Below are 25,970 nucleotides of genomic sequence, written 5' to 3'. Positions count from 1 at the left end.
GCGGGGGTGGGGGGGTGGGGGGGTAGGGGGGTGGGGGGGGCGCCGTCCCGGCGGCTCCGGGGCTCCTGGGGCGCACACCCCGCGGCGCCCGGGCCTGCGCCCCACGGGCCTGCCCCGCCCCCGGGCCGGCGGCCACTCCCGGCCCTCCTCGGGGCCCGCCCCCGTCCCCCGCCCGGCGTGGCGCGGGGACCCCGGCGCGAGCCGCACCCGCCGCAGCCGCCCGGGCCGGGGACTCGCGCGCGCCCGGCGGCCTGGGCCGGACCGACGCTGCGCATGCGCGGGCCGGCGCCTCCGCCTCCGCCGCCAGGGGGCGCCGCGCGGGCACGTGACCGGCCCCGTGACCAGCCGGAAGCGCCGCGCGCAGGCCGGGCCGGGCCGGGCGGCGGCGGCGCCAGGTGAGTCCGGCCGGGCCGCGGGCCGCGGCGGCGCTGGGGCGGGGCGGGCCGGGCCCCCGGGCTGGGCTCCGAGCGCCGGCGCGTCTGCAGCGGGGCCCGCGGCGGGTCGCGCGCGCCGGGGTCGCCCGCCCCTTCCGAGCCGCCCGCCGCAGGTGCGCGCCAGGTGCGCGCCAGGTGCGCGGGCCCCGGCGTCGGCGCGCACGCGGGACCCCCCTAGCCGGGGCGCGGGCCGGGTGGGCCGGCGGCGGGGCCTGCGCGGGGGGCCCGGCCGCGCGCAGCCCCTCGGGCTCCCGGGAGGGGCGGGCCCCGCTCGGCCTGCGGCGCGGCCCGGTGGGCGCTGCCCGGCGGGGAGATGCGGCGCCGCCCCTCCGCCCCGCCGGGGCCCGGGGCCGGCGGGGGACCCTCCGCCCTGCACCCCCTCGCGGAGCCCCCGCCCCGGACGCGCGGGCGCCGCAGCCCGTTTCCCTCAGAGCCGCCCCGCGCGCGAGCTGCGCCCCAGTCCCCGCCGGGGCCCCTCCCCGCGCCGCCTCGCCCGGGCAGCCCGCGGGCCAGCCGGGGCCTCTGCAGGCCGAGCCGGGCCAGATCCCGCAGGTTCCGCCGCGGAGCAGCTGCTCCCCTCGGCCGACGCGGAGGCCGGCAGGGAAGCGGGGGACGCGGTTTGGGGGAGCCGAGCTGCCGGTCCTCACCCCGGAGCCCCCGGGGCGGCTGGGCGCGAGCAGCCCCGTCCCTCCCGCCCGAGTCCTGCGCGCTGGGCCCTGCTGGCCGCGGTGGTGCCGCGGGGTCCCTCCTTCCTCACCGGGGGCCTCCTGGTCGCCCCCCCTCCGTTCTTCCTCAAGTGTGGGGCCCCGGCCGCGCACTCGGGGCCGTGACCGCCCGCGGCTTCTGTGCTGGCCCGAAGCCGGCCCTGCCCGGACAGAGCGGTGACGTCCCTTCCCCTTTGCCCACCCCAGAGGCGCGTGACCCGCGCCAGCCGGGCCGGCTCTGTTCCCAGGAGGCCCAGGCCCGGGACGTGCCCCCCACCACGGGCCTGGCCTCGCTGAGCACGCGGCCTGCTCTGCCTCGTGGCCGCTGGCCGGGAAGGGCGGGAACAGGGCGGCTGAACCCCTCTCCTGCCCCCCTCTGTGTTCCCCCGAGAGAACACAGCCTGGCGCCTCGCCTGGGGCCCTACCTCGCGGGCAGCCTCCCGCGCAGGCCTGCAGCGGTCTGCGTGGCCCTGGCTGCTCGCGAGGCTGGCGCAGCGTTTCCCGGGTGGTGGCGGGAGTGTGGGCCCCGTCTCCCTGGCGGTCATCACGGCGCCGCCGCAGCGAGGGCCCCGTCCCGGACCCGTCAGCTCCATCTCCTCTGTCCGACACGAGCACCCTCCTGGGTGGCGGCCAGCCTGGCAGCAGCTGCTCCGCCGCCACCTCGGCCGGCTGGTGCGGTTCCTAGGGAGGATTTCAGGGACAGGGATTGCGCTGAGGGCGCGAGCGAGGTCGCTGGCCCGGCCCCTGTGTGCCGGATCTGACCCACTCCTGGGCAGCCTGGGGCTCCGTGCCCCGCCGGAGAGGGAAGTGGGTGGGCGCTTGTGGTTGGCCCGTCAACTCTGGGGCTGTGATTGTGGGTGGAATGTGGGCGCGTCGCCTGCCCCTCCCCCTGCCCGATCCCTGACGTCCCACTCAGTGGGTTTGGGGCAGCCCCTCGGGTTCTGGGGAGCCCCTCCACTGTCACGAATTCTAGAGCCAAACCACGTGGGCACCCCATCCTTTGTGGGCCAGCGCCCCTCGCCGTGTGTCGTCGGATCCCCAGCGACAGGGCTTGTGTGCAGTGGAGCCCCACCCCCTGCGTTCCGTGCACCTCATTGTTCCAGAACAAAGCTGGCGCCTCTGTTTACACATCCAACAACCCCTGAATCTGGTAGGAGGTGAGGCCTGGGCTGTGGCCGTCCTGGGACTTGTTTTGGTGCTGTGTTCCGTCCTCGCGCTGTAATCAGGATCTCCCGGGAACGTGGTGGAAAATAAAAAGCTCAGGTCCTATCAGCCTGGACCCGATTCTGTTTGGATTTTTTTAGCAGCTTCATTGAGCTGCCACTCGTGTCACGTAGCTCGTGCCCACACGCAGGCGGCTCGGGGGCGGTCAGCGCGCTGGCTGCGCATTCTAGAACATTTCCGTCCCCCCAGCAGAACCCGTGGCCTGCAGCTGTCCCCTGCCACCACCCCAACCGGCAGCGCGGATGGCTGTGCGTGCGGGCGTCCCCCCAGTGCCTTGCTGCCAGCGGAGCAGCGCGTGGCCTGGGGCGGGCCTCCCGAGCAGGACCTCTGAGATGGGCCGTGTGCGCGCATGCCAGCCCGTGGCTGCCGGCTGTGGAGGACCCCTCCAGGCCCGCTCCCCGGCCCGCCCAGCGCCGGCCCCCACCGGGGTGGAGCCGCGGGCAGCACCGTGACTGGAGCCTTTTGAGGGCCCCCGCAGCATGCCCACTGCACGCCTGGCCCCGCTTCCCCAGCCGTCCTCTGGCGTGGCCTCGGCTGTGTCCAGCTCCCAGCCGCCGACACCAGGTGCTGACCGGCCGGGCCTGTCCTTGGCCAGCGGGCCACTCGGGCGCTTTGCAGTGCCGCCCTGCTCGAGGCCAGGCTGGGAGCCAAGCTGGGCGTCCTGGGGGCTCCCGTACTCATGCCGAGCCGCCGCGACTTCTCCTCTGGCTTCCGCTCTTGTCGCTCCAGTCGGGCCGTTGTCCCCGTTTTCACTCCTACGATGGCTCTTCCATCCAGGCCGCCTCCTGTCTCTGTGGTGCAGGCTCTGGACGGGGCGAGGGGGTCAGGCCCGCCCGTCCCCTGCTTGCGGGGACGCATCCCTGCTGGCCTGCGGAGCCTGGACCGGACCACCATCCCGCGGGTCTGCTTTCGGGCTGGCACCGCCTCGCCTCTGCCATGGCAGCTTGGTGCTGAGCTCGGAGGCTGGGCAGGCTGGGGCGTCTGCGCCTTTGCTCTTTCGCGAAGCTGTTTGGCCTGATTCCACGGGGACTGTGAGCCGCCCGTCAGCTCCTGCCGAGAGACACCGCCCCGGGCCCTGCCCTCAGCCTGGGGTCTCCGGCCCACGAACGCGGGCGTCTTCTCGTTCACGCCCTGTCGGGCCTGGGTTTGTGCGCCGTCTCGCTCCTCCCCGGCCGGCGTGCTGCGCCCTCGCGGCTGTCCCTGCGGAGCAGCTTCTCGGTCCGAGGGCCTTCGCGAGCACGTGCCGCTCCGCCCGTCTTCGTACGCTGCGACTTTGCCAAACGCGTCACTTCGCGTGGTTCTCAGCGGGTCGGTTTTATGTGTCGGCAAGTCACTCCCAAAGCGACGCTCAGCCCTTGGAGAGGAAGCTGCGTCGGCCCTGCCTCCCGCTCCCGCCCGTGCCGCGGGGTGCCCGGAGCCCGCGCGTGTGACGGGCCCTTCCCCTCCTCCACGGCTGCGGGGCGCTGTCAGCACGCTCGCCGCGGTCATCTGGGTGTTCCGGAGGGAGGCTGCACCCCATGGCGCGCTGCCCACTCCGGGAAGGACTTGGACCTGCTGGCACCAACCTGCCCACCCGCGTCCCGCTGGCCCCGCCGGCCAGTCTCACCCCGGGACGGCTTCCATGACTGGGGCACGTGCCCGAGTCGCCGCTTCTTGGTGACTCCAGCGCCCTTGGTTACTGAATTCCGTCCCCCCGACCAGTGCTGAACCCAGGGACGCCCCCGTCACCCCTTCCTTTACGGAGTGGCCTGGGCAGGCAGGCTAGGGAAGCCTGCACTACTGTCCACTCCCAGGGCCCTCCTGCTGCCCTCTCCCCCAGCGCCTCTCCCCTGCTGCCCTCTCCCCCGGCGCCTCTCTCCTGCTGCCCTCTCCCCCGGCGCCTCTCCCCTGCTGCCCTCTCCCCCGGCGCCTCTCTCCTGCTGCCCTCGCCCTGGGGGCCCTGTCCCCTGGCGAGTGCCGAGCTCCTCACGTCGGAACTCTCTGGGCTCCTTATCAGCACCGCCCGGAGCGCGTTGTTCTTTTCTTTCCAGCGACACAGGGCGCAGGCCACACCCCACATCCTGCAGTCCTGTTTGTTCTGCGATCTAGCGATAGCAGCCCCTCCCCAGCCGTCTCCCTTGAGTGTCTTGCTCTGGGTAACGTCGCTTTCCGTGCACGAGGCAGTGGGCGTCTGCAGTGCTGGGTTCCTGCTCCAGTGGGCTCCCGGGGCCAGGGTCACGCGGGCTTCACCGCAGGCCTCTCCCAGGTGCCTCTGGGCCGTGGGGGAGCCTGGGAACGAGCACGCGTGCATCAATGATGAACACAGGCAGTTCTGGGCCCGAGGGCCCGGGGTTGCTGGGGTGTTTCGGGTCCCCCCCCCCCCGCCGCCCTGCCCGCACTTGGCCTCTGCGTGGCTAGAGAGGGCTGCCTCCGTGGCGCTGGGGTGGGGTGGCCCGGGACCCACGGAACTGCAGCCAGGGCTCCCTTGACCCTCTGAAGATGCCCCCGAGCCCCTGGCTCCAGCTGACCTCGTGGCCCCCTCCTGCCCACGACGGGTGCCCCCTTTGTCGCTCGGCCACTGTGGGGGCAGGAGGCAGCCCCTGTCAGCCCCCAAGCCCATCCCCTTGAGAGCACACGGGGTCCCTCCACGAGAAGCGAGGCCGCCCTGCCCCTCAGGTGCCGGATGCGGCTGTTCCCAGAGCCCGGGCGGCCCGCGGTGCTCACGCCGTGCCCTTCCCCGCAGGTTCTTGAGGGGGGACAGTGACGCTCGTGGATGCCGCTGCCCCTGCCCACCGCTGCCCGTGCACCCCGAGTCTGGCCGAGCGGCAGAGGCCCCCTGCCGCCCCCCTCCTGGCGTGGAGGGCGCCTCCCCTGTGCACCGGCCCCACATGGCTCTTAGCCACAGGCTGCGGGGTTCTGGAGGCCTTGGCGACACCCCGCAACGCTGCTCCTCAAGCGCGTGAGGAGTGTGGCCCGTGTCCAGCCCGGCCCACGCCCTGGGCTCTTCTCAGCCGCACGGCAGGCGCCACCTGACTCGCGAGACAGCACGCGCGCGTGAAGGCGAAAAGGAAGGAGGTGGGCAGGGGACACAGCCCCCCCGGCCCCAGGAGGGCCCTCCGTCAGGCTGTGGGGCCGCCGCTGACCTCCAAGGTGAGGCCTGGGCCAGGGTCACGCAGCACAGCCCACGTGGCTCGGAGCTGCGGGGACCTTGGAGGAGCGGCTGACCCCGGAGTGATGCAGGGGGCAGTGAGTGCGGGCGAGCTCTTGCCCAGAGCCCAGGAAGTGGCCGAGGGAGAGACACCGAGCCCCGGCCTGCAGAGCGGGGGGCGGGGGGAGCCCTGGGGCCCCGGCCCAGCCCCACGTGGTCACCTCTGCTCTAGCAGGTGTGTGTGGCCAAGATGGGGCCCGCCTGCCCCCGCCCTTTGTCCCCTCCCACCTCTTTGCTGCCGGCACCTCCTTCCTCCGCCGCAGTGTGGCCGGGCCGCCGCGGCGACATGGCCTCCTCTGCTCCCGAGCCCACCCCCAGCGAGCCCAGCCCCGGCGGGGAGCTGCCGGCCCCGGCCCCCGGAGGTGTCAGCGCTGCCCCTCACCCGCAGGCCGCCATGTCCACGCAGCGACTGCGCAGCGAGGGCTACCACGACTACAGCTCCACCGAGGTCAGCCCCGAGGATAGCCCGTCCGAGGGCCTGAGCAGCGTGTCCTCCCCCGGCTCCTACCAGCGCCTCGGGGAGCGGAACACCACCACGTGAGCACCCACGGCCTCCCCACCCCACCCCGCGGGTCGGGAAGCTGTTCCCCCTGCACCGGGCCAGAGGAGGCCGCCTCGAGGGGCAGCCGGCTCCAGGCTGGCAGGGGCGAGAGGCCTGGGTGGCAGGCGGAGGAGAGGCGCTGTGCGCCCACCCAAGGGGCTGCCCCCTCACTCACCTGGGCTGGCCTAACTCTGCCTTGGGTCCCCCAAATGTGGGGAGGCGGGGGATCCCCACAAAGCTGGGCTGACTGGGGCCATCAGCATGGGTGGCTGCCTGGCATCCTGCCCCATGACCTCGGCAGAGCCCTGGGGCGCCCTCTGAGTTGGCCTCCTGGCCTCGCAGCTCTGCCCGGCCCCCGCTCAGCCCGCCCCTTCCGGGTGCCCCGGGCTGCACGTCCGAGGCATGGCCATGCATTTCGCTGGCCCCGGGCGCCCCGCGGGCTTGTGGCCCCGTCACTGCCGTCTGCCCTTCCTTCTGCAGATGGTTCCAGACCCTGATCCACCTGCTGAAAGGCAACATTGGCACCGGCCTCCTGGGGCTGCCCATGGCGGTGAAGAACGCGGGCATCCTGGTGAGGCGCCGCTGCTCCCTGCACACAGCCTGCTGCAGTGGGGAGCTTGTCTCCTCAAGTTGAGCTGAGGACAAGCAGAGTGCAGTGTCCACCCACCCAGCGCCTCTGGCCGGCTCGCTCCCCTGGGCGCCTGCGACCCCTGCCCAGCCCTGCTTCCCCTTGAGCCGGTCTTCCCTGGGGTCACCCCTCCCCAGGGTGGTGCCGGAGCCAGGCCCACCCCTCCTCACACTGTCCCTGCTCCCCAGATGGGTCCCCTCAGCCTACTGGTCATCGGCATCGTGGCGGTGCACTGCATGGGCCTCCTGGTCAAGTGTGCCCACCACTTGTGCCACAGGTGAGGCCCTGGTGCTGACCGGGGGGGGGGGGCCCGGGGGGCCTCAGGGGACTCCTGTCTGGTGCTGAGGGCCCTGGTCACCTTCGCGTGGGTGCGTGACTCTCTCCCCATGGGGGACACCCTGATGTCACCACACGCTGTCCTGGGGGCCCAGGACAGGGCCTGACCCTGTCTCGCCTTCGCCTCCCCCCTCCAGGCTGAACAAGCCCTTCCTGGACTACGGGGACACGGTGAAGCATGGCCTGGAGGCCACTCCCAGCGCCTGGCTGCGCAGCCACGCGCACTGGGGAAGGTGCTGCCCGCCCGCTTCCCTGCACCGTGGGGGGCTGTGCGGCCCCAGGCTGGGCCCTGCGCGCTCTGAGGAGGCCCCGGGAGACCCCAGACAGCGCCCCTCAGCCGCCCCTATGCAGGGGCGCCCCCCAGCCTACCCTCTACAGGTCCCCCAACCCCAACCCTGCTGGGAGCTTGTGGTGTGGACACGCCTGGACCTGGGGGGACTTGGGGCACACACTGTCCCACCCCCTTCTTGTGGGCGGGCGGCGCCTCCAGCTGTCTCTGGGCCCCTCACGGGGGCCTCCCTCCCACCTGCAGGCGTGGCGTGGACTTCTTTCTGGTCGTCACGCAGCTGGGCTTCTGCTGCGTCTACTTCGTCTTCCTGGCTGACAACCTGAAGCAGGTGGGCCAGCAGGAGGTGGCCCCGGCCGCGCCTGTCCGTCTCTAGTGCCCACCCGGCCCAGGGCCTGCTGGCTGTGGCGGGGCTTGGCCAGGCGCCCCGCCCCAGCCTGGGCCGGCGTGCCTGCGCTGGCCTGGCCGCTGCAGCTCTTCTGCTCTCCTTGCCCTGGTTCCAGGTGGTCGAGTCGGCCAACGGCACCACCAGCAACTGCCAGGCCAACGCCACGGTGGTCCTCACCCCCACCATGGACTCGCGGCTCTACATGCTGGCCTTCCTGCCCTTCCTGATACTGCTCGTCTTCATCCGAAACCTGCGCGTACTGTCTGTCTTCTCCTTGCTGGCCAACGCCAGCATGCTGGTCAGCCTGGTGGGCATCTACCAGTTCATCGTGCAGGTGAGCCCGCTGCCCGCACAGTCCCCACGGCCAATGCGCCAGGGTCTCTCTCCAGGCCTACGCCTGTGTCTAGTCATGGGGGTGCTCAGCCCACCGGCTGGCTTGGGGCAGTGGCCGTGGGCCTGGCGCAGTGCCCACCTCTCCAGGGCATCCAAGCCCCGTGCCCCACATAGCCCATTTCAGAGCTAGCCGAGGCCCCTCCTGGCATCTCCCTGGGTGCGGGCTGCTGGGGCTCTGGCGGCGGTGTCCTTAAGTGTGCTCGCCCGTGTGCAGGGAGCCGCGGCGTGGGGTGAGCCCATTTGAAGCCAGGCCGTGACGGGGCAGGTGTGACCTGGGCGACACCCCTGTGGTCCTGGATCTCTCAGAGCCAGCCCGGTGGCCACGCCCTGGTGCTTGCTCCCCTCCCGCCCTGCCGGGAGGTGTCGAAGCTGCTTCTGCTTGGGTCTAGGAGCACACCCTGTGTTTCCCAAGCCCGGTCCGCAGGGTCCGCAGCTTGCTCGTGTGTGTGGCACTGCCCGGCCAGGGAGCGGGGGGGACACCCACACCTGCTGCCCCAGATGGCACGCAGTGGCCGGCCTGACCTGTTGCTGCGCGGCCTTGGTGGCAGGAAGGTCTCAGTGGAAAACAAGCTGAGTGTAAAGGCAGAGACAGGCCTGGGCTTGGAGGGAAGGAGGCCAGAGAGCGAGGGGAGCTGCAGCGCTGGTGCCATCGCGTGTGGCCGCCGCTCCCCATGGTCGGTCCTCGGCCTGACCGTCGGCTGCCCCCTCCCGGAGCACATGGCATGCTCTGGAGATGCTGAGCTCCGTGGCCTCAGTGCAGCAACTTTGCCACGTGCACTGCGTTGGGTGTGGCCCCTGGAGGGGCACCGTGGGGGCGCCAGTGGGGGCTAGCAAGGCTCCGGGCAGGCTGCCTGTGGAGGGGCGGCCCTGGAGAACCGGGTGGGGAGCACACGTGGCCTCTCCAAGTGGGCTCCAGCCCGGTCTGCGCTCTCCCTCCCAGCGGCTCCCAGACCCCAGCAACCTGCCCCTGGTAGCCTCCTGGAAGACCTACCCCCTGTTCTTCGGCACGGCTATCTTTGCCTTCGAAGGCATCGGCGTGGTGAGTGTGGGGTGGCTGAGCGCACCCGGCGTCCCCCAGTCCATGCGAGGGCCTGACTGCCCCGTGCCCTCTGGGGCCCGGTGCCGGGGAGCCTGTGCACCCTTGGGACACGTCCTCGCGTCCTGCCCACTGTCCTTGGTGGTGCTGTGTGTAGGCCAGGGCTGGGCGGGTGGAGGCTGGGAGCCGCCCCACAGCCGGACGTGGGAGCACAGGGGCACTCTGGGCTCCCGACAGTGCGTCTCCGGCTCACTGCTAGACCTGACCACCAGTGGGCCCCGTGGCCACTGCATGCCTTCCTTGTGGTCAGCCCCTCACCAACCTCCCGCACCCTGTGCTTCCCCGAGGAGTCCGGGTTGGGGCGGCTGCGCTGGGCAGCAGGTGGGGTCCCAGTCTCTGTGGGTTTTGTGGTACCGGTCCCAATGTCTCTGTGGGAGGTGTGGAGGGACACCTGAGGGAGCCCGTGTCCCATCACCTTGGTCGCTGCAGGGTGGTGGTGGGCTGGGCTGCCACTGCCCTCGCATGGGGCTTGGACACGAGGGATGGCTGCCTTGTCGGGGGTCTGGTCCGGAGACTGGCCCTGCCGGTCCCGCCTGGGCAGCGGAGTGCGCTGCCCCAGCTGTGGCGTCGGGGCCGCAGGTAGGCTTTGTCTCTGCTGGGATGCTCAGCGCCCTGGCCCCCTCCAGCACCCCAGGACATGGCCTGGGCCTCTGGCTCTCCGCCGGCTGGGGGAGGGCAGGCTGCTGAGTGGCTGGCTGAGCCTGGGGGGCGGGCTCCCGCCCCACGCAGCTCCCGGCGCGACCCCCGGGCCTGCCCCGGCCCCACGCAGGGCGCCTGTGGAGCGTGGGCTGGCGGAAGGCGCGTGTCCGGCCGGTGCTCGGTCATCTTCCCGTGCGGCTCCTCTCGCCCAGGTCCTGCCCCTTGAGAACAAGATGAAGGACCCCACGAAGTTCCCCCTGCTGCTCTACGTGGGCATGGCCATCGTCACGTCGCTGTACATCAGCCTGGGCTCCCTGGGCTACCTGCAGTTCGGCGCCGCGGTCCAGGGCAGCATCACCCTCAACCTGCCCAACTGCTGGTGCGTGGGCGTGGGCGGGGCGGGGCCTGGGCGCGTGGGCGGGGCCGGGCGGGGCCTGGGTGCGTGGGCGGGGCCTCGCGCGTGGACAGGGTGGGGCTGCTGGCGGGGCGTGGGCGGGGCCTCATCTGTAGAGGGGGCGGGGCCTGGGTGCGTGGGCGGGGCCTCGCGTGGACAGGGTGGGGCTGCTGGCGGGGCGTGGGCGGGGCCTCATCTGTAGAGGGGGCGGGGCCTGGGTGCGTGGGCGGGGCCTCGCGTGGACAGGGTGGGGCTGCTGGCGGGGCGTGGGCGGGGCCTCATCTGTAGAGGGGGCGGGGCCTGGGTGCGTGGGCGGGGCCTCGCGTGGACAGGGTGGGGCTGCTGGCGGGGCGTGGGCGGGGGTGCGCTCACGGCCCCCCCCCCCCGCCCCCCCGCAGGCTGTACCAGGCGGTGAAGCTGCTCTACTCGGCCGGCATCTTCTTCACCTACGCGCTGCAGTTCTACGTGCCGGCGCAGCTGCTCGTGCCGGCCTTCACGGCGCGCGCGCCCGGGCGCTGCGAGCTGGCGGTGGACCTGCTGGTGCGCGCCGCGCTGGTCTGCCTCACGTGTGAGTGGGCGCGGCCGGGCGCGGGGGCCGGGGCGCGGGGGAGCCGAGGCGCGGGGGTGCGGGGGTCCGGGGCGCGGCGTCCGGGGCGCGGGGGAGCTGAGGCGCGGGGGGGCCGGGGCGCGGGGGGCCGGGGCGCGGGGGGGCCGAGGCGCGGGGGTGCTGGGGACGGGGCGCGGGGGGCCGGGGCGCGGGGGAGCCGAGGCGCGGGGGCGCGGGGGGCCGGGGCGCGGGGGGGCCGAGGCGCGGGGGTGCGGGGGACCGGGGCGCGGGGGGGCCGAGGCGCGGGGGCGCGGGACGCGGGGGAGCGGGACGCGGGGGAGCCAGGTCCTCGGCGTCCCGCGCCGGCGCCCTGCGGCGCGCACCGGTGTCCAGCGCGGCGCCTGGACGTGGCGAGGCGCGAGCCGCAGCCTCCCCGCCCGCTCGCGAGCCCCGCGCTGGGCCCGGCCTGGGCTGGCCGTAGCGCGGCCCGCGCGGCGCACGCAGCGTCCAGGCCCCGGCCCGAGCCGCGATGCCCGCGGGGGTGCGCGTGGCCGCTCGGGATGGCCGCGGGCGCGGGCCCGGGCGGGGCTCCGGGGGGCCCTCCTGGGGTCCGCTGGCCGCGGCGCCCCCCGACCCCCGGCGCCCGTGGCCGCGCTGGTCTCCCGCGGGCCGGCGGCTCTGCGGGGCCTCGGGCGCTCGCCCGGCCCGGCGGGGGTGTGGGCGCCCTGCGGCCGCGGGGGCGGGCTCCAGCGGCGGGGGCGGGGCGGGGGCGCCTCGAGCCTGGCCCCGCGTTCTCTCGTCTGCGGGGACAGGAGCCCGCGTGGACGCAGCCAGGGCGGAGGCCCGCGCCGCCCCCGCGCCGCCGCGGCCTGGGGCCCGGCCAGAGCCGTCTGGCGCCTTTGCCTGGGAGGATGGACGTCCACGGCCGGGGGCCGAGAGCCGGTCCCCCTCTCGGCCGCCGCACCGAGCGCTCTGGGCCCAGCCCCCGCCCCCTGAGCCCCGGTCCTCTCCCACAGGCGTCCTGGCCGTGCTCATCCCCCGCCTGGACCTGGTCATCTCCCTGGTGGGCTCCGTGAGCAGCAGCGCCCTGGCCCTCATCATCCCGCCCCTGCTGGAGATCGCCACCTACTACTCCGAGGGCCTGAGCCCGCTGGTCATCGCCAAGGACGCCCTGATCAGCGTGCTGGGCTTCCTGGGCTTTGTGGGGGGCACTTATCAGGCCTTGTACGAGCTGGCCGTGCCGGCCAGCACCCCCGCCCATGTCAGCCCCACCAGTGCCTTCGCGTAGAGGCCAGGCGCCGTCCTCACATTCCCACATTGCCGCAGAGCCCCGCAGGTTCTGGCTCTGGGACAGGCAGGGCTGCTGCCGGCGGCCAGGAGAGGCAGACCAGCCTGTGCTCCGACCCTGAGCCACCCCAGAACTTGCAGCTCTGCCCCCTGGACCGCCAGCCTCCTGCTGCGCAGCTCAGGTCCGCATTTCAGCTCCCTCTTCTCATTCCAGCTGGGCCTGGATTAAATCAGTGGGAGCCCCCCTCCCCCCCAGGAGCCCGGCCTCTTTCTCCTCCCCGTACCTGTCGACCCTGTCTCCCTTGCTCAGTGGAACCTCCAGGGGCCCCTGGACCTGTGTGTTGGTGGTCAGCCGGCCCCAGCTGATCTCAGCCCTGGCCTGGGTACCCCCACCTCCGGGCCAGGCCACCTGTTAGTGGCCGTGGCTTCTGAACCACATCAGTGCTGCCACGTTAAAATATTTAAATGTATTTAAAACGTAGCTTTGTTTCCAGACTCTAAACCCGGATCTCGAGTGCCCTCTCTCCCTCAGTGACCCCTGCTCCAGTACGGCCCCGTGGGCCACACATAGCAGGGGACAGGCTGGCTGAGGCGCCCACGCACAGTTGCACGTAGCTCCTGGCTGGATTCAGCACTGCGGGACCCTCAGGCGTCTCGTTTCGTTCTCCAAGCCTGTCTGCTCTGGGGTCCTCCCCACGGGGCATTCTCCACCATCTTCAAGAGCTTCCTGAACCCCAGGCTTCTGTACCCACCCTCTTGGCGCCCCACGCCCCTTCCCCATGCCCCTGGCCCTCCATGGACGCCCCACGCGCTCCCCTCTCCACCAAGCGTGGCCCCGCGGACGGCAGGTCCAGCCAAGCTGTGGGCGGCCTCTTGAGCCTGGCCTCCGCGCAGGAGTGTTCTTGGAGGCTCCTCCAAGTTGCGGAATCTCATCCTTTCTTGCCGATGAGTGCAGTTCACGGCCTGCATGCCCCAGAGCTGCTAGCCCTCACCAGGCCCCAGAGATGGCGCTGCTGCGTGGACAAGCATGTGTGCCCCTGTGCGTAGTGTTCATGCCCTGGGCATTGCCCACAGGTGCAGTTGCTGGACTGTGGGAAAGCCCCTTCACCTGGCGTCAAGGGTTCTCCCAACCCCCCCCCCCAGGGTGGCTGGTCACGCCCAAGCGCTGGGGAGCGGGGGTGGGCGTCGCCCTCCTTGGTCATGGGCCCACATGTCCCTCGGCAGGGTGTGCAGCTGGCCCAGCGCTGGCCTTTGGTGGCGGCCTTTGCGCTTGCTCTCAGGTCCTGTGGGCTTTGCTTTGATTTCTTGGGGTTTTCTTCGGAGACAGCCACGTCGCAAGCAAATAAGCGGCATCTCTTCGAGCCCGTGCACTTGCCGCAGCACCCAGAACTGCCTCTGGGTGGCGGAGGCGCCCACCTGACCGTCCACGGGCGCCTCCCTGCTGCTGCGTGGGGGCTCGTGGGGCGTTGAGCTTTCCCTGTGGCGTCTTTGCTCTTCGGCTCTTCTTTTCCACTTGATCCTGTGAGTGGTGTTGATTTTTGTCACATTCTGAGCCGGCCTCACTCCCGGTGGGTCCTGCTGGCAGGCGGGTGGTCCCTGCCCCACCCCCTTGGACTAATGCGAAAAAACACATTATTGAGCAAGTGGATACAGTCAAGACCCCACCAGAGGGTCTTTCCAGCCCAGGTGCAGTTAACATCCCAAAGCAGGGTAATTACAAGCTTGCTCACTTACAGGTCTTTCCTTGGGAGATTTGGGGCCTCGTCCTGGCCCGCTTGTCTAGACAGTTACTTCCAAAGAGTCAGATGAAGTCCAGGAGGCCTGTCTCTTCAGGGTACCCTCAGATGGCTGCATCCCCTTCCGTGGGGAGCAGCTTTGCTCCCCACCAAGGTTTTGCCTATTGTAAACAATGTCTCCAACATCTCTCCCTCTTGCTTTTTATTTTTTAAATTTTTTTTTAAAGATTTATTTATGCATACAAGAAATGGGGTACAGGCCAGAGGTGTGGAGGGTGAGAGGACTCACCAGAGACAGCGGGGAACAGAACAGGCAGACTGACTGAAATGCACTGCTGAAAGGAGCAGTGGGCGAGTCAGGAGAGGTCTGCTGCGCCATGTGGGTGGCTCCCTGGCCAGGGAACGAACTTGTGCTGCAGAGGCTGCAGTTAGCTTTATAGGTTGCGTCTTAACCCCTTGCTCCACCAGGGAGGCCTAACGATTTCTTGCCGTAGGCAGCATAGGGCTTTTAGACTGACAAGAAAAAAGTAGCAGAAACATTAAGCTTATACCAAACAAAATCCAAACTCCAACGTTGAGGCCTGACAACCAGTTTTGTTGGATTTAGCCAATAGGCGATACTGTTTAAATGTTCCGTTGTGGCATTTCGTGCTTCTTGTCGTAATTGTGCCACTTGTTGCTCTAGTTTGTCTCTACGGTCGCTGACATGGACCCGGGTTACTGAGGAGCGCACTGAGAAGTTGTCTTTGCACCTCTGCCCAGGAGGGCTGTACGGGAGGAACAGAGTTACAGAGTGCCGCGCCTGTGCTGTCCACAGGGCCTGCCTGGCGATGTCCAGCAAGGCAGTAGGTTACAGGGCAACCCCGATATGAAACGGGTTGCCTGACTCGGGTCTTCACCACGCGCTTAAAAGGGACTTACTAATGCTCAAGTGCAGGCACACGCAAAAGGTTAATAAAAGGCTTATTTACAAAAGAAGGGGAAATGAGGAAATGAATAACAGGGAGAAAGAGGGAGATAAATTGGGGACTGCGTCCTACCTGCTCCGCCGACCTGGAATCCAGTGGCCCGCGAGCTGGCGAAGAGCCGAGAGTCGTGAGGCCAAGAGAGAGCCGCCCCCGCCACATGGCTGGTTTTATACCCAACCTGGCAGCTTAACCCCACGCTCAGGTCCCAGCTCCCTCCCTCTGGTGGTGATGGGATTTGTAGTTCCCAGCGTCTTGGCGGCTTTGGTCTGGAGTGGGGGTGGCAGCCACAAACCTGTATGGAGTTTGCTCAGGACAGCTTTTCCCCCTAACGATTCCCGCCCTTCACTTTTTGCCACCTGTAGTGGGTGGATGGGACCGAGCTGCTTGCTTTATGATTCGAGCAAACGGGTAAAGGAGAGTCCTGGAGCCCTCGGCATTTCAGGTTGTTACTGAGCTTTTACACGTGCAGCAACCAGGCACACGGCAGGCAGGGGTGTGGGGGGGGGGGGGCTGGGAGGCCTCCAAGCCCCCAGCAAGTCTTCACTCTGGGCTCCCTGGCCTGCTTTCTCCCCTTCTCTCTCCTGCCTCTTCTCCTGCCTCTGCTTCCCTCCGTGAGTGTCTCAGCACTGCAGTCAGGCCCCCAGAAGTAAACAGCACAGCTTAGAACAGTAGCAAATGCAGGCGCCCTCAGGAGGGCAATCCCCACCGCGGCAGGGCAGAGAAGCCTGAGAATCACTTACCTTACAGGTCCAATTCGAAAGCAAACCCGTCTCTCCAGATACTGTCCATTGTGGACAACAAAAGTCCTCCGTTCCCGGAAAACAGTTCATCAGTCCAAGCCAAAAGGAGAAAACCATCTGGAGGGATCACCAAAACAAGACAGCAAATACACCAAGTCACAGGAAGAAAAAAATCTTAAAATTGGTTCAACTTATTTAAAAAGGAGTTCTCTCCACCTTGGTCCCAGTTTGTTCAACAGCATGTGAAAAGTTTGCAAACTAAACCTACTGACGAACCTTATTACCTGTCTTTGCATGGAATCCCAGGGCAGAAGGCCTAAGCAGCAATTTTAGCAGCTTTGTCGGGACACGCCGTACAGGGTCAGAGCGAACTCTTGACATCTGTCCCCGAAGGCCTCAAGGACAGAGCTGGTCTCAGACTCCGCCTGGGTTTCCTCTTCTCGAGGGTCCCGGGGCTTTTTCGTTTTCCGGGTCGTCCAGTCCTGCCCGTGGAGGCGGCTTCCCCGCCCCCCTTGAGGGTCTCTGGCGCCTGCGGACAGAGCAGGCGGGGCTCCTCCCCTTGGGCCACTCTTGCAGCTTCCTGGAGGGTCCGCTCACCACACAGTGACGCTCAGGGCCAACAGTTTTTTGTTTTAAGCAGACAGAATACCTGTGGAAGTGACGCGAAAATAGACACTGACATGAGTAGTACAAATGACCACCACTGTTTTCATGCTGTGCTGGTATCAAGGGGAGAGAAAAGGCAAACACAAGTTAGCTCTGCAGCCTTGCTGCCGCCCTGGTCAGTCAAAACAAAACTTTCTTTGAATTGAAAAAAAATGCAAAAAATGACCAGTATTATGTCAAACAAAACTTAGTGAAAATCGGGTGCGACAGTCGACACGTCCGCGAGCAGGAGGCTGTGCTGGAGGGGGCTTGCTCCTGCCGCCTGCCTGTCATCCCAGTGACAGGACGGTCTCTGCTCACGTTACTCAATGTAGAATTCGAAACCGAGTATGTCGCCCCAGTGTCCGCCAAGACATCAATCAGACGGTCCCCCACAGTGAGTGTTCCCCGGGGGGCTCCGAGGGGGTTATTCTAATGGGCTTCTTTAGACCTAGGAGCCCCCCGGGCACCCCTATTCATCAGAACCTCCTCTGTGTACTGTCATTCGTCTCCTCTGTACCCTGCCCGTCTTCCCTCCTGTCCTCACCTGAGCCTCTGCTCGGGGCTGCCACGTGTCCTTTCCCCTCCTCGGGTCCGGGTCCTGTGTCCGTCTGTATTCCGTGCAGTGGCCCCTGTGTGCATCGTCACGTTGTGGTGTCCTTGGCCTTCTGTCCTGTCGTCTGTCATTGTGTCTGCTGCTCCCCTGCAATCTGGGACAGCTGGGCTTCCACCGTCCCTCTCCCCTGCAGTAAGCGACTGACTCCTCCCGAGGGGTCACTTCTGGGTCCTCTCCCCCTTCTGTTACTGTCCCTGAAACCCTGTCCTGTGCTCCCTTTGTACAAAATCAGTCGCAGGGTTCGGTCCCCGGTCCTCGCTGCTGTTATAAACCCGAAATGCCAAGTCCACTGCCTGGGACGGACTCATCTGTGACGCCGTCCACGTTTGCTAACTTCCTCCTTGTCCAGGGCGCTGTGTGTAATGACCGCCATAGTGACCAGACGAGTATTTCCTGGGGCATCTGGGTTTATATCCGTGTGGGCGGTTATATGTCTGGGTCCTCATTAGCGCCTCTTCGAGTTGTAAGATGTTACTGAAATTTTTTTGTTTGGGGATCCCTGCTGCAGCCCTACCAGTAAACAGGTTTTGTAGAGCTCTAACGGCGCCGTTCCCCCAATGCTGGGTCCCAGTCGGGGTCTGCCACCGGGACACCCATCTCTGGCGCTGGGGAGTCTCCTCCAGCCTCCTCCCTGGCTTTCCTGAGTACCATTCTCTGCTCGTCCAGAGTCAGCAACGTTTGGAGCATGGACTATGGGCGGTGGGAGAGGAAGATAGGCAAACAAGTTCGCCATCCTCTTACGGAGCCTGCCGGTCCGAGGGGAGAGGGCTCCTCCCACACAGGAGGGCCGCGGGGATGGTGCGACCAAAAGCACCCACAGGTCACCCATGTTCATACAAGCCCCCCATCGGCATCTGGCATGTGCCGGAGGGGAAACCGTCCTGCCTCAGGGCGCCCCTTCCTGCCAGAGTGGGCGCTGTGCCTAGTGGGGCGGGGAGACGTCATGTGAGTTTCCTCCCCGGGGCGTGTGGGGGGCTGTGGAGCCTCAGGAGTCTGCGCGGGAGGGGCCTCGTCACACTGAGGGTCCTGTCCTGATGAGTTTAAGGTGTTTTGTTTTCCCCCTCACACTCTTAATCACTCAGTTAAGAGCCTGACTTTGTTGTTGCGTATTCTCAATAGGCGAAGTAGAACTTGTGCTCTCACAGAGCCGACAGTGTGGAGTGGCGCTTACGCACACTACCAAAAATCCACGCAGAAGCTCACATTGTACAGCAGGGATGGCTTGTGCACCACCCACGTGTGTGTACAAGAAGTAAAATCATGGGCCATAAACCAGGTTTTAACCAATTATTTACATTTACATTTTATCCAATTATTTACATTATTTACATTTTTTAATATTTAATGGAAAAAGGCTGCTTAACAAGGCCAGAAAAAAACTGAAAGCACTCAAGCTAGGGATAAAGCTGTGTGAGCTCATGGTCGAGGCCACGTTTGGGTCAAAAACACGCCCACAAAAGAGAGCTGTACGCAAGGGGGAAAAAGCAGGCTTTTCAAGACCCGAGACGAAGCTGCCAGCAGGCGTCCTGCAGACCTAGTGCGCGCCCAGTGACCAGCGCAAGGAAAGTTGCTTTGGGCTGGTCAGCCACGTTGTAAAAGAGATAAGAATTAGGTTTCTCACCCTAAGGATCAAAAAGTTACCTGAAAGCGCAGTGGTTTTAGATGAAAGGATTTTAATTAACAAAATTTCATTGCTGAGACTTAGTAAAACCTCAGTTTTATAAGAAATTTGGCCACCATTTGATACCCAACAATGTAACTAGCAGGCGCACATGCTTTGAATTATATTATTAGATTTGAACTAGTACTTGTTTACCTAAACTCTTGGATCGTGATCTCAAATTTGGTTTTCATTAGACTTTATATAGGCGCCGTTTATAATTAACTCTCCAGAGGTAAAAAAAAAAAAAAAAAAAAAACACGGACAGGCACAGAGGACTTTTGATTGTTACTTAAAATTTTGGCCATGTGTACTAATTTTAAAAAAAAGTCATTTTAGCAGTATTTGCGAAGAGTCTAAGAAGCCTGTTAATTGATTCAATTTTAGTTCTTTTGGCAACTCCTTTTGATCAAACACATCCTAAATTTGTATTTTTAAGAGTGACTCTGGCTTTAAAGAAGTTGTGCACAGAGAATTTACGTTAATTTTTTTAAGACCAGAAAAAATTTCCTTTTAAATTGTAAAAGAGGCTTTGTAAGACACCTCAAATAACCTAGTTTTTGAAATATCTTAGATTTCAGTTTATTTGATACTCTCATTTACCAAGATTTTTTTAATATACTTTCATATCGAGGTTTTTAATGAGATAGAAGCTAAGATCTTTACATAAAGTGTCTAATCTTAATCATTACTAAAGACCTAGGGCTAAAACCACAACAGTTTTAAAGTCAAGCAGTTTTTACTGAGTTTCATAGATAAAACATTTTTGAGCTTATATTTCTTTTTTTTTTTTTAAAGATTTATTTATTTATACAAGCACTGGGTACAGTCAGAAGCACAGGAGGGTGAGAGAATTCACCAGAGCCAGAGCGGGGAGCAGAGCAGGCAGAAGGACCGAAGGACACTGCTGGGGGGAGCAGCGGGCGGCAGGAGAGGTCTGCGCGCCATGTGGGACCCTCGCCGCCCACGGCCGTGGATCAAACTGGTGCTGCAGAGGCTGCGGGCTGCTTCGCAGCCCAGTGCTCAACCGCTGCGCCACCAGGGGAGGCCCTCTACCTAGAAACTTCTTCACACAATTAACTTCATAGATCATAAAAAAACTTTTCTAAGAAACTTCTGAAAAAAGCTAAAGGAGGAATTACTCTAATTGTTGTCTGGATTGCTTGTCAGGCATGTTCATGTATAACAAATTATTTCCCTTTGTCAGGCAGGCCAAATTTACAGTGTTTAATTTTTTAGCAGGTATTTTTTTGTGCCATTTACTTGCATTACTCTATACGTATAATTTATTGCCCAATGTACTTTCCGAGAAGTTTTTTCTTATATGACCAAGAACAAAAAACAAGGGGATGTTTGTGGGTTGCAGATTAGTCTTCAGCCCCACGGTGTGAGGCCCTTTTGTTTACCAGCATCTTAACTGGTTGGGGCAGCAAGGCCCCACTCAGTAAGTTCCATGATTTAGAGTGAGAGATGGTGTTGTGTGCGGCTAGGCCTAAACCTGCTGGGCGCGGTGGACCCGCACGGGGGTTGGGGCGGGGAGCAGCGACCAAAACATAATTACTTGGATAAGCCACGCAGTAAAGGCGCCCACTCTGGCCCCCCCACCCCCACCCCACCAGCCCCCCGTGCCTCCAGAGCGCCATTGTCACTGCTCAGGTTCTCAGAGGCCGGCACCTTGGACCTGGCCGCTGTACAAGCCAGATCTCCAGAGGTGCAAAGCCCACGGCCAAACCCGAGGGTCCCCCAGCAACAGTGGCAGCGAGGCCCGCCCACACCCAGCAGCTTCGTGCAGGAAAACACTGCAGGACAGGTCACCTGAACCCCGAGAGTCTGGAGTCCGGCTCTCCCTGCGGGGTCTTCTGCGCAGAGTGGGACTTTTTATCTTGATGATTCCCTGACCCTTGGCAGAGACCAGGCAGACAGTGTCTGTCAGACTCGCGCCGTGTCTGCCTTCAACAGATGTGGTGGCGATCAGCCGCTCTGTGCTTACCTTATTTCCCTGCAGTTACTGCTCGCGCCCAGGTGTTAGTATTTAAGAACCCACTGAAAAAAAATTTAAAAATTAAATGTAGACGAAGCTTCCGGGAGTCGATCCCCCGGCCCGTGACAGCCTGGCCGGGACCCGCGCGAGACGGGCGCGCAGCACGGGGGCCGCGGGCGCACCGAGTAAGCCCGCGGGAAGTTCCGCCTTTTTTGAAAAAAAAAAAGGCCAGCGGCGCACCGTGTCTCCTGCTATTCCGTTTGGAACCGCCAGCACGGCTGCGAATCCAGGCCGCGCTCGGCCGCCGCTAGCCCCGTGGCGACAGAGGGCGACGTTCTGCTCGGCGCCTCCCGGAAGATGCTCCGGTTGCGCGCGAGGGCCCCAGAGGCGAAGGTCAGCCGCGAGGCTAAGCTGGCGCTACACTACAGGGGGACAAAGCCACGCGGGTGCCCGCTGGTTTCTTCATCAACCCCAGGCGGAGGGGCCGGGAATCGGCCTGCATGGAAGTAGCATCGGGTCGTGGAGCTTCAGAGGCGGCCGGGGACGCTCGGCCAGAGCAGGTCTGCGTCGGCCGCCCGCCCGCGCCTCGCTGGGCATAGTCACACGCGTGATCTGCGCCCGAGACCGGGCCCGTGAGACACGTGAGGAAAAGGAGCCCCTTGAGGGGCAGAAAGACAGACGGTGCCAGCGCCCGGCTGAGCGGACTCAGGCCTGCTGGTGCCGAGGGCGATGACGCCCGCCTCGCCCAGGTAGAAGGAGGGGCGGTGCCAGGAAGGCACAGAGCTGGTTCTCCGGCCCGGGCAGACGGGTCAGGGGAGTCCTGGGGCCCTCGGTGATTTTTCAGGCTTTTATCAGGGTTTTACCAGGTGCCGGCAGGTGGGGGCCGGGGGGCTGGCAGGCCTTCACTCCGGGCTCCCTGGCGCTGGGCTCATGCTGCCCCTTCCTCTGCTCTGGCCATGCCTCTCTGGGCCGTGGCCCTGGGATTGCCGGGCAGTGCCCATTGCAGCATCCGGGAAGAGGCTCACAGTTATGAGCGAGGGCCCAAAATTAAAAGCTTAAGGTCAACAGCGATGCTAAGCTGGCTCTACACTACAGGTGGACAAAGTGACGCGGGTGCCAGGAGGGCTGCCATGATTTTCATTGGTTTACAAACGATCCCATCCACCCCAGGGTCCCCAAAACATAGCATCAACCTGCCAGAGTTCCTCCTCCTGGCGGGGTGGTCAGTCCAAGTCCATTGCTTTTCCCTGAGTCGGCACCGGCGAGCTCCATGTCATGGTCGTCTTCTGCGGTTCTGCCACCTCGGGTCCTGGGCTGGTCCTCGCGGGCGTCTCCTCCATGCACGGTCTCGCCCCGCAGTTCCCAGACCTTGTCCACCTCCTGCGGCGCCTCTGGCTCTTCCCGCAGCTCCTGGACTCTGGTCACCCCCTGTGCTGCCCTGGTGCCTCCAGCGTGCCACAGGCTCACAGGCTGCTGCTCCTCAGGCCCCCCTCTGAGGTCTTCGGAGGTTCCACACCCATCTGCATCAGATCATCCTGCCGACTTACCCCAATTGTAGCGCCAGGAAGGCGCAGCGCTGGTTCTGTGACCCGAGCAGACGGGTGAAGGAGAGACCTGGAGCCCTCGCTGGCTTTTCGGGCTTTTAATGAGCTTTTACTTGTCGTGCGGCAACCAGGCACGCACAAGCAGGCGGGCCCGGGGCCAGGAGCCCGGCAGCCCTCAGCGAATCGGGGGCCTCCCAGCCCCGGCGAATCTTCACTCTTTCCTGGGCTCTCGCGCGCCCTACCAGTTTCCCCTGGCGAATATAAACACTGCAGCCGTGACCCTCAAGAGTCAGCAACACAACTGAACAGAACAGCGTCACCACACCCAGGCGCCCGCTGTCGGGCATGCGTTCAGGACCGGGGATCCATCGTCCGTCCTTCTGGCAGGATGGTCGTTTACAGCCTCCAGACCCGCACGGTTGGCCCAGCTGTCACTGTGACTGCTCCTGCTGCTGTAAAGCGCTCAGGATCCCCCCACGGGGTGCATCGCTCTGGAGTGAAACGGGCCCGCGCTCCAGAAGAAGGGACACGCCAGCCAGCGGAGGGACAGCAGCCCCTGAGCCAGACTCCGCTCCGCCCGAGACTCCAGAAAGGTCAACCCAGCAAGCCGGACTCGGACGTCAAGCCCTGCTCCGGCCACACTTGGGAAGCTGGTCGGTCTACGCACGGCGGAAGCTTGAGGACCTTCTACACGTGTGGCCTCTTGTTTGTTGTCCTTACTGCTCCGTAGTGACCGGCTCTGCAGGCGGCCTAGCGGTGGCCCCTGGCCCTGGGGCGGGAGGCACGGCTACTTGCTGCGGGCTCCCTGGCGCTGTGCCGGAACATGCCTGCTTCGAGTGCCTTGTGAAATGAGCCCGCTGGCCAGGGTCCGCCCCACCTGCTCCTCACCCCTCTGCATGTGAGGACTCCCTCCCAAACCCCGAGTATCTGCAGCTACGCCAGCTTTTGTGCCCGGCCTGACAGAAGGGCCACAAAGAACAAGGGAGCCCTCTGGCCTCCCACCGCCCTGGGCTCCTGCTCTCTCCCCACTGACGCCTGTGCCCCAGCTTAGACGTAACCAGAGCCGCACGCGCCTCCCAGCCGGCTCTCGCTGCAGACTGCTGCATCTGCAGAGAGCCGGGGCCTGTCCAGCATGAGGGAGCCATGCTCAGCCCAGGCGTGTTCCTCCGAAGGGAACCTGACTCCTCTCGACTCTTATCCTGGGTCCTGCGGCTCTGGGGGAAATGCCACAGGCCCTTTGACGCGTACCTTGAAGATCTGTGCCACGGACGGCGCCTCCCTGGCCTTGCTCAGGGCGTGTATTACTCCACACAAACAGCCGTGCTGTGGTGTTAATCTGGCGCCTAACCTGTCTGTTTTAACTGGGAGAGCGGGACTTTCAGTGTTAACACACCCCCACACCGAAAAGACAGTCCCCCGACCATCCCACCCGTAGCTGCTCTGCTGGCCGCGTGCGGGGCGCCTGAGCTAGGAGCCGCAGACCCGTTACAAAGGGCAGGTGGCCGACTTACGTCAAATCTTGACACTCTCAGCCCCGGGCCCCAGCACCAGCCCGTGCCCCCACCCCACAGACCAGACCTGCTCACCGCTGCCCGGGGATGCGTCTGATTTGCGAGAACGATGTTGCTTCTATGCCAGCAAGCTTGCGGGGTGGGGGGTTCAGAAAACACCCACCCGGCCCCGGGATCAAGCCGACAGCAGGGAGGAGGCCCTGCAGCAGCCAACCAAGTGGGGTTCCTCGTCCCGTGCGTGCTTCACCCCATAACGGCCACCAGGTGGGAATAATGTTTGCCTTAAAACATTAGGTGATGCCTTATGGGGAAAATAACTCACAAGGGCACCAAAAGGGGGAATAATGAGGAAAAACACATTATTGAGCAAGTGGATACAGTCAAGACCCCACCCGAGGGTCCTTCCAGCCCCGGTGCAGTGAACGTCCCAGAGCAGGGTAACTGCAAGCTTGCTCCTTGCAGGTCTTTCCTTGGGAGATTCGGGGCCTTGTCCTGGCCCCTTGTCTGGACAGTTATTTCCAGAGAGTCAGGTGAGGTCCAGGGCTGTCTCCGGGGCACCCTCGGATGGCTGCATCCCCCACCCCCTCAGACGCCCGAGGTCCCGCCTGCTGTGAACAATGCACCGTCTGTGGAACATGTTGACACGGTTCTGCAGACAGGGAGCCCTCGTCTTTGGTCAGGGCCCAGACTTTGTGCATGAACGAAGCGGCAGACTGGGCCCTCGCGCGCTATTGAAGATTCCGTGACTCACGTCCCCAAAGTGCCGCTTGTCCTTCCTCTGCGGGAGAAAGGCCGATTTCTCCAACGGGACCCCAGCCCGCAGGCCCCCCACCGCGCCCAGCTCTTGCCCCCCAGGCTGCCTCTGGCTGCGGCCGCCCTGGGTCCCCATGGGAGGTCCGGCTCGGCTTTGAGGCTGACCGGGGGCGCTGCTCTTCCTGGAACCATCCCTCCCCGGCCTCTCACCCCTGCGTGCGCGGAGAGGGCCGCTTGGTCCCTGTGCAGAGTGGGCGCTGTGGAGGCCTGGACAGCTCCGAGGCTCCAGGCTGGTCACCCCGTGCCTTGTGGTCCCCTGGCCCAGACCGAGTCGCCACCAAGGGGTTTATTTTGGGGACCTGGAGGTGTGAGGGACGCCGAAGGCCTGTCTTGCCCAACGGGTCTGAGTCTCTGCTCTCCCAGGTGCTGCGGCCTGCGCCGGGCGGGCAGGGCGGCCGGACTTACTGTCTTCCCTGGGAGGCGCTGTCCAGGCCTGGGCCCCCGCCCGCCTGGGGACTTCAGGAGTCTGGGCGTCGCCAGGCCGTGACCGGGGCCAGCCCGTCCCCCCATCCTCCCCGCAGCTGGCTCCACCCGTCCTCCCCAGGCCGGACCATCCGCTGTGCCCTCGGGACAGTGCCCACCCAGGAGGGAGGCTGCCCTCGTGGGGGACCTGGGCCCCGTGGCTGCGTGGCCCCCTTCCCCTCTGCCTCCCTCCTGGGGAGCTTTGCCTGCCTGCTGGCCAGCAGACCAGTCAGCGGCGGCCGGTCCTCACGCGGAGGGCCTGGCAGGACGGCCGGCTCGGGGCGCGGGAGGCTCTGCCCCCGTCTGTGAGCTGTTCGCAGGCTTGGGACTCGGGGCCCCTCCAACCCCCACACGTGCACCCGCCCCCGCGGGCCCATGGAGCCCCTGTCCCCCCATGCCCAGCTGAGCAGGCTCAGGGACCCAGGAGAGGACAGTAAAAAAGATACTTTATTGTTAAAAAAAAAGTGCCGTCAACTACAGCCGCGGGCACGTGTGGCCAGCGCGCCCTCTCGTGCACAGCCCGGCCGGCAGGCCCCGCAGGCGCCCGCCGCTCTCGACTTTCGGCTCCAGAAGCAGCACGTGAAAAGGCAGTGGACCGGGGGGCGTGACCGCCGGTGCTCGGCGGCTGCGCCCTGCTACATGCCCCGCGCTCAGTGTCTCCCTGTGCCCGCCTGCTGGGCTGGTCACACCAGGGCCGGTCACGCCGGGGGCCGAGCCTGCGGGCTTCGGTCCGGCTCGTCGGTCCCCTGACCGCCGTTCTGAGCGCCTGTCTCGGGGGCCCCTTTGGGTCAGCTCATCCCAGCAGCCCGGCTGACAGAGCCTGTGAGTTTCTAAAATCTGGCCTTTGGCCCAAAGTGCTAGGGAAACGTGGGAGGCCGCCTGAGGCCTGGGCTCTTGACAGCGCGGCCCGGTCGCCCTCACAGCACGGCCGTCCGCAAACCCTGGGCGGAGGCGCCGGCACGCCGGGCTGGACCGGGCAGTGCCCCGGACATAGGCAGGGCTCTGCTGGCCCGTCCCCGTGGCCTCGCAGGGGCCTGGCTCGCGTGGACCTGCAGTGGAGCCTCATTCGCGGGCGCGCTGGGCCCTGGCCTGGCTTGTCCTGCCCTCGTGGCGCCTGCAGCCCAGGCTGACAGCTCTGGCGCTCCCGGGCCCAGGCCTCCCGGGGGGCCGTGCTGCTTCTGAAGCTCCCCTCAGCTCCCCCCCAGCCACT

General features: G+C 65.4%; 1 protein-coding gene across 2 annotated transcripts; it reads left to right on the top strand.

Moving 5' to 3' along the window:
* Window positions 1-372: 372 nt before the first annotated feature.
* On the top strand, window positions 373-15,273 carry LOC119236084 (proton-coupled amino acid transporter 1-like). Of its 2 annotated transcripts, none has more exons than XM_037499715.2 (12): window positions 373-395; window positions 5,085-5,416; window positions 5,938-6,086; window positions 6,571-6,661; window positions 6,907-6,995; window positions 7,192-7,287; window positions 7,587-7,671; window positions 7,844-8,062; window positions 9,062-9,160; window positions 10,069-10,235; window positions 10,649-10,818; window positions 11,814-15,273. In XM_037499715.2, the coding sequence occupies exons 3-12, from the start codon at window positions 5,944-5,946 to the stop codon at window positions 12,083-12,085; spliced, it is 1,431 nt and encodes a 476-aa protein (XP_037355612.1). In that variant the 5' UTR covers window positions 373-395; window positions 5,085-5,416; window positions 5,938-5,943; the 3' UTR covers window positions 12,086-15,273. The 2 variants fall into 2 exon arrangements, with proteins under 2 accessions (XP_037355612.1, XP_037355610.1); XM_037499713.2 differs by having other exon boundaries at window positions 5,085-5,491.
* The last annotated feature ends 10,697 nt before the right edge of the window (window positions 15,274-25,970 follow it).

Source organism: Talpa occidentalis, unplaced genomic scaffold (genome assembly GCF_014898055.3).
Source record: "Talpa occidentalis isolate TD23 unplaced genomic scaffold, MPIMG_talOcc4v2.1 talOcc4.9, whole genome shotgun sequence".
NCBI classification, from domain to species: Eukaryota; Metazoa; Chordata; class Mammalia; order Eulipotyphla; family Talpidae; genus Talpa; species Talpa occidentalis.
Note: the sequence above shows the minus strand (reverse complement) of the source record. Positions and strands in the feature narration are given on the sequence as shown.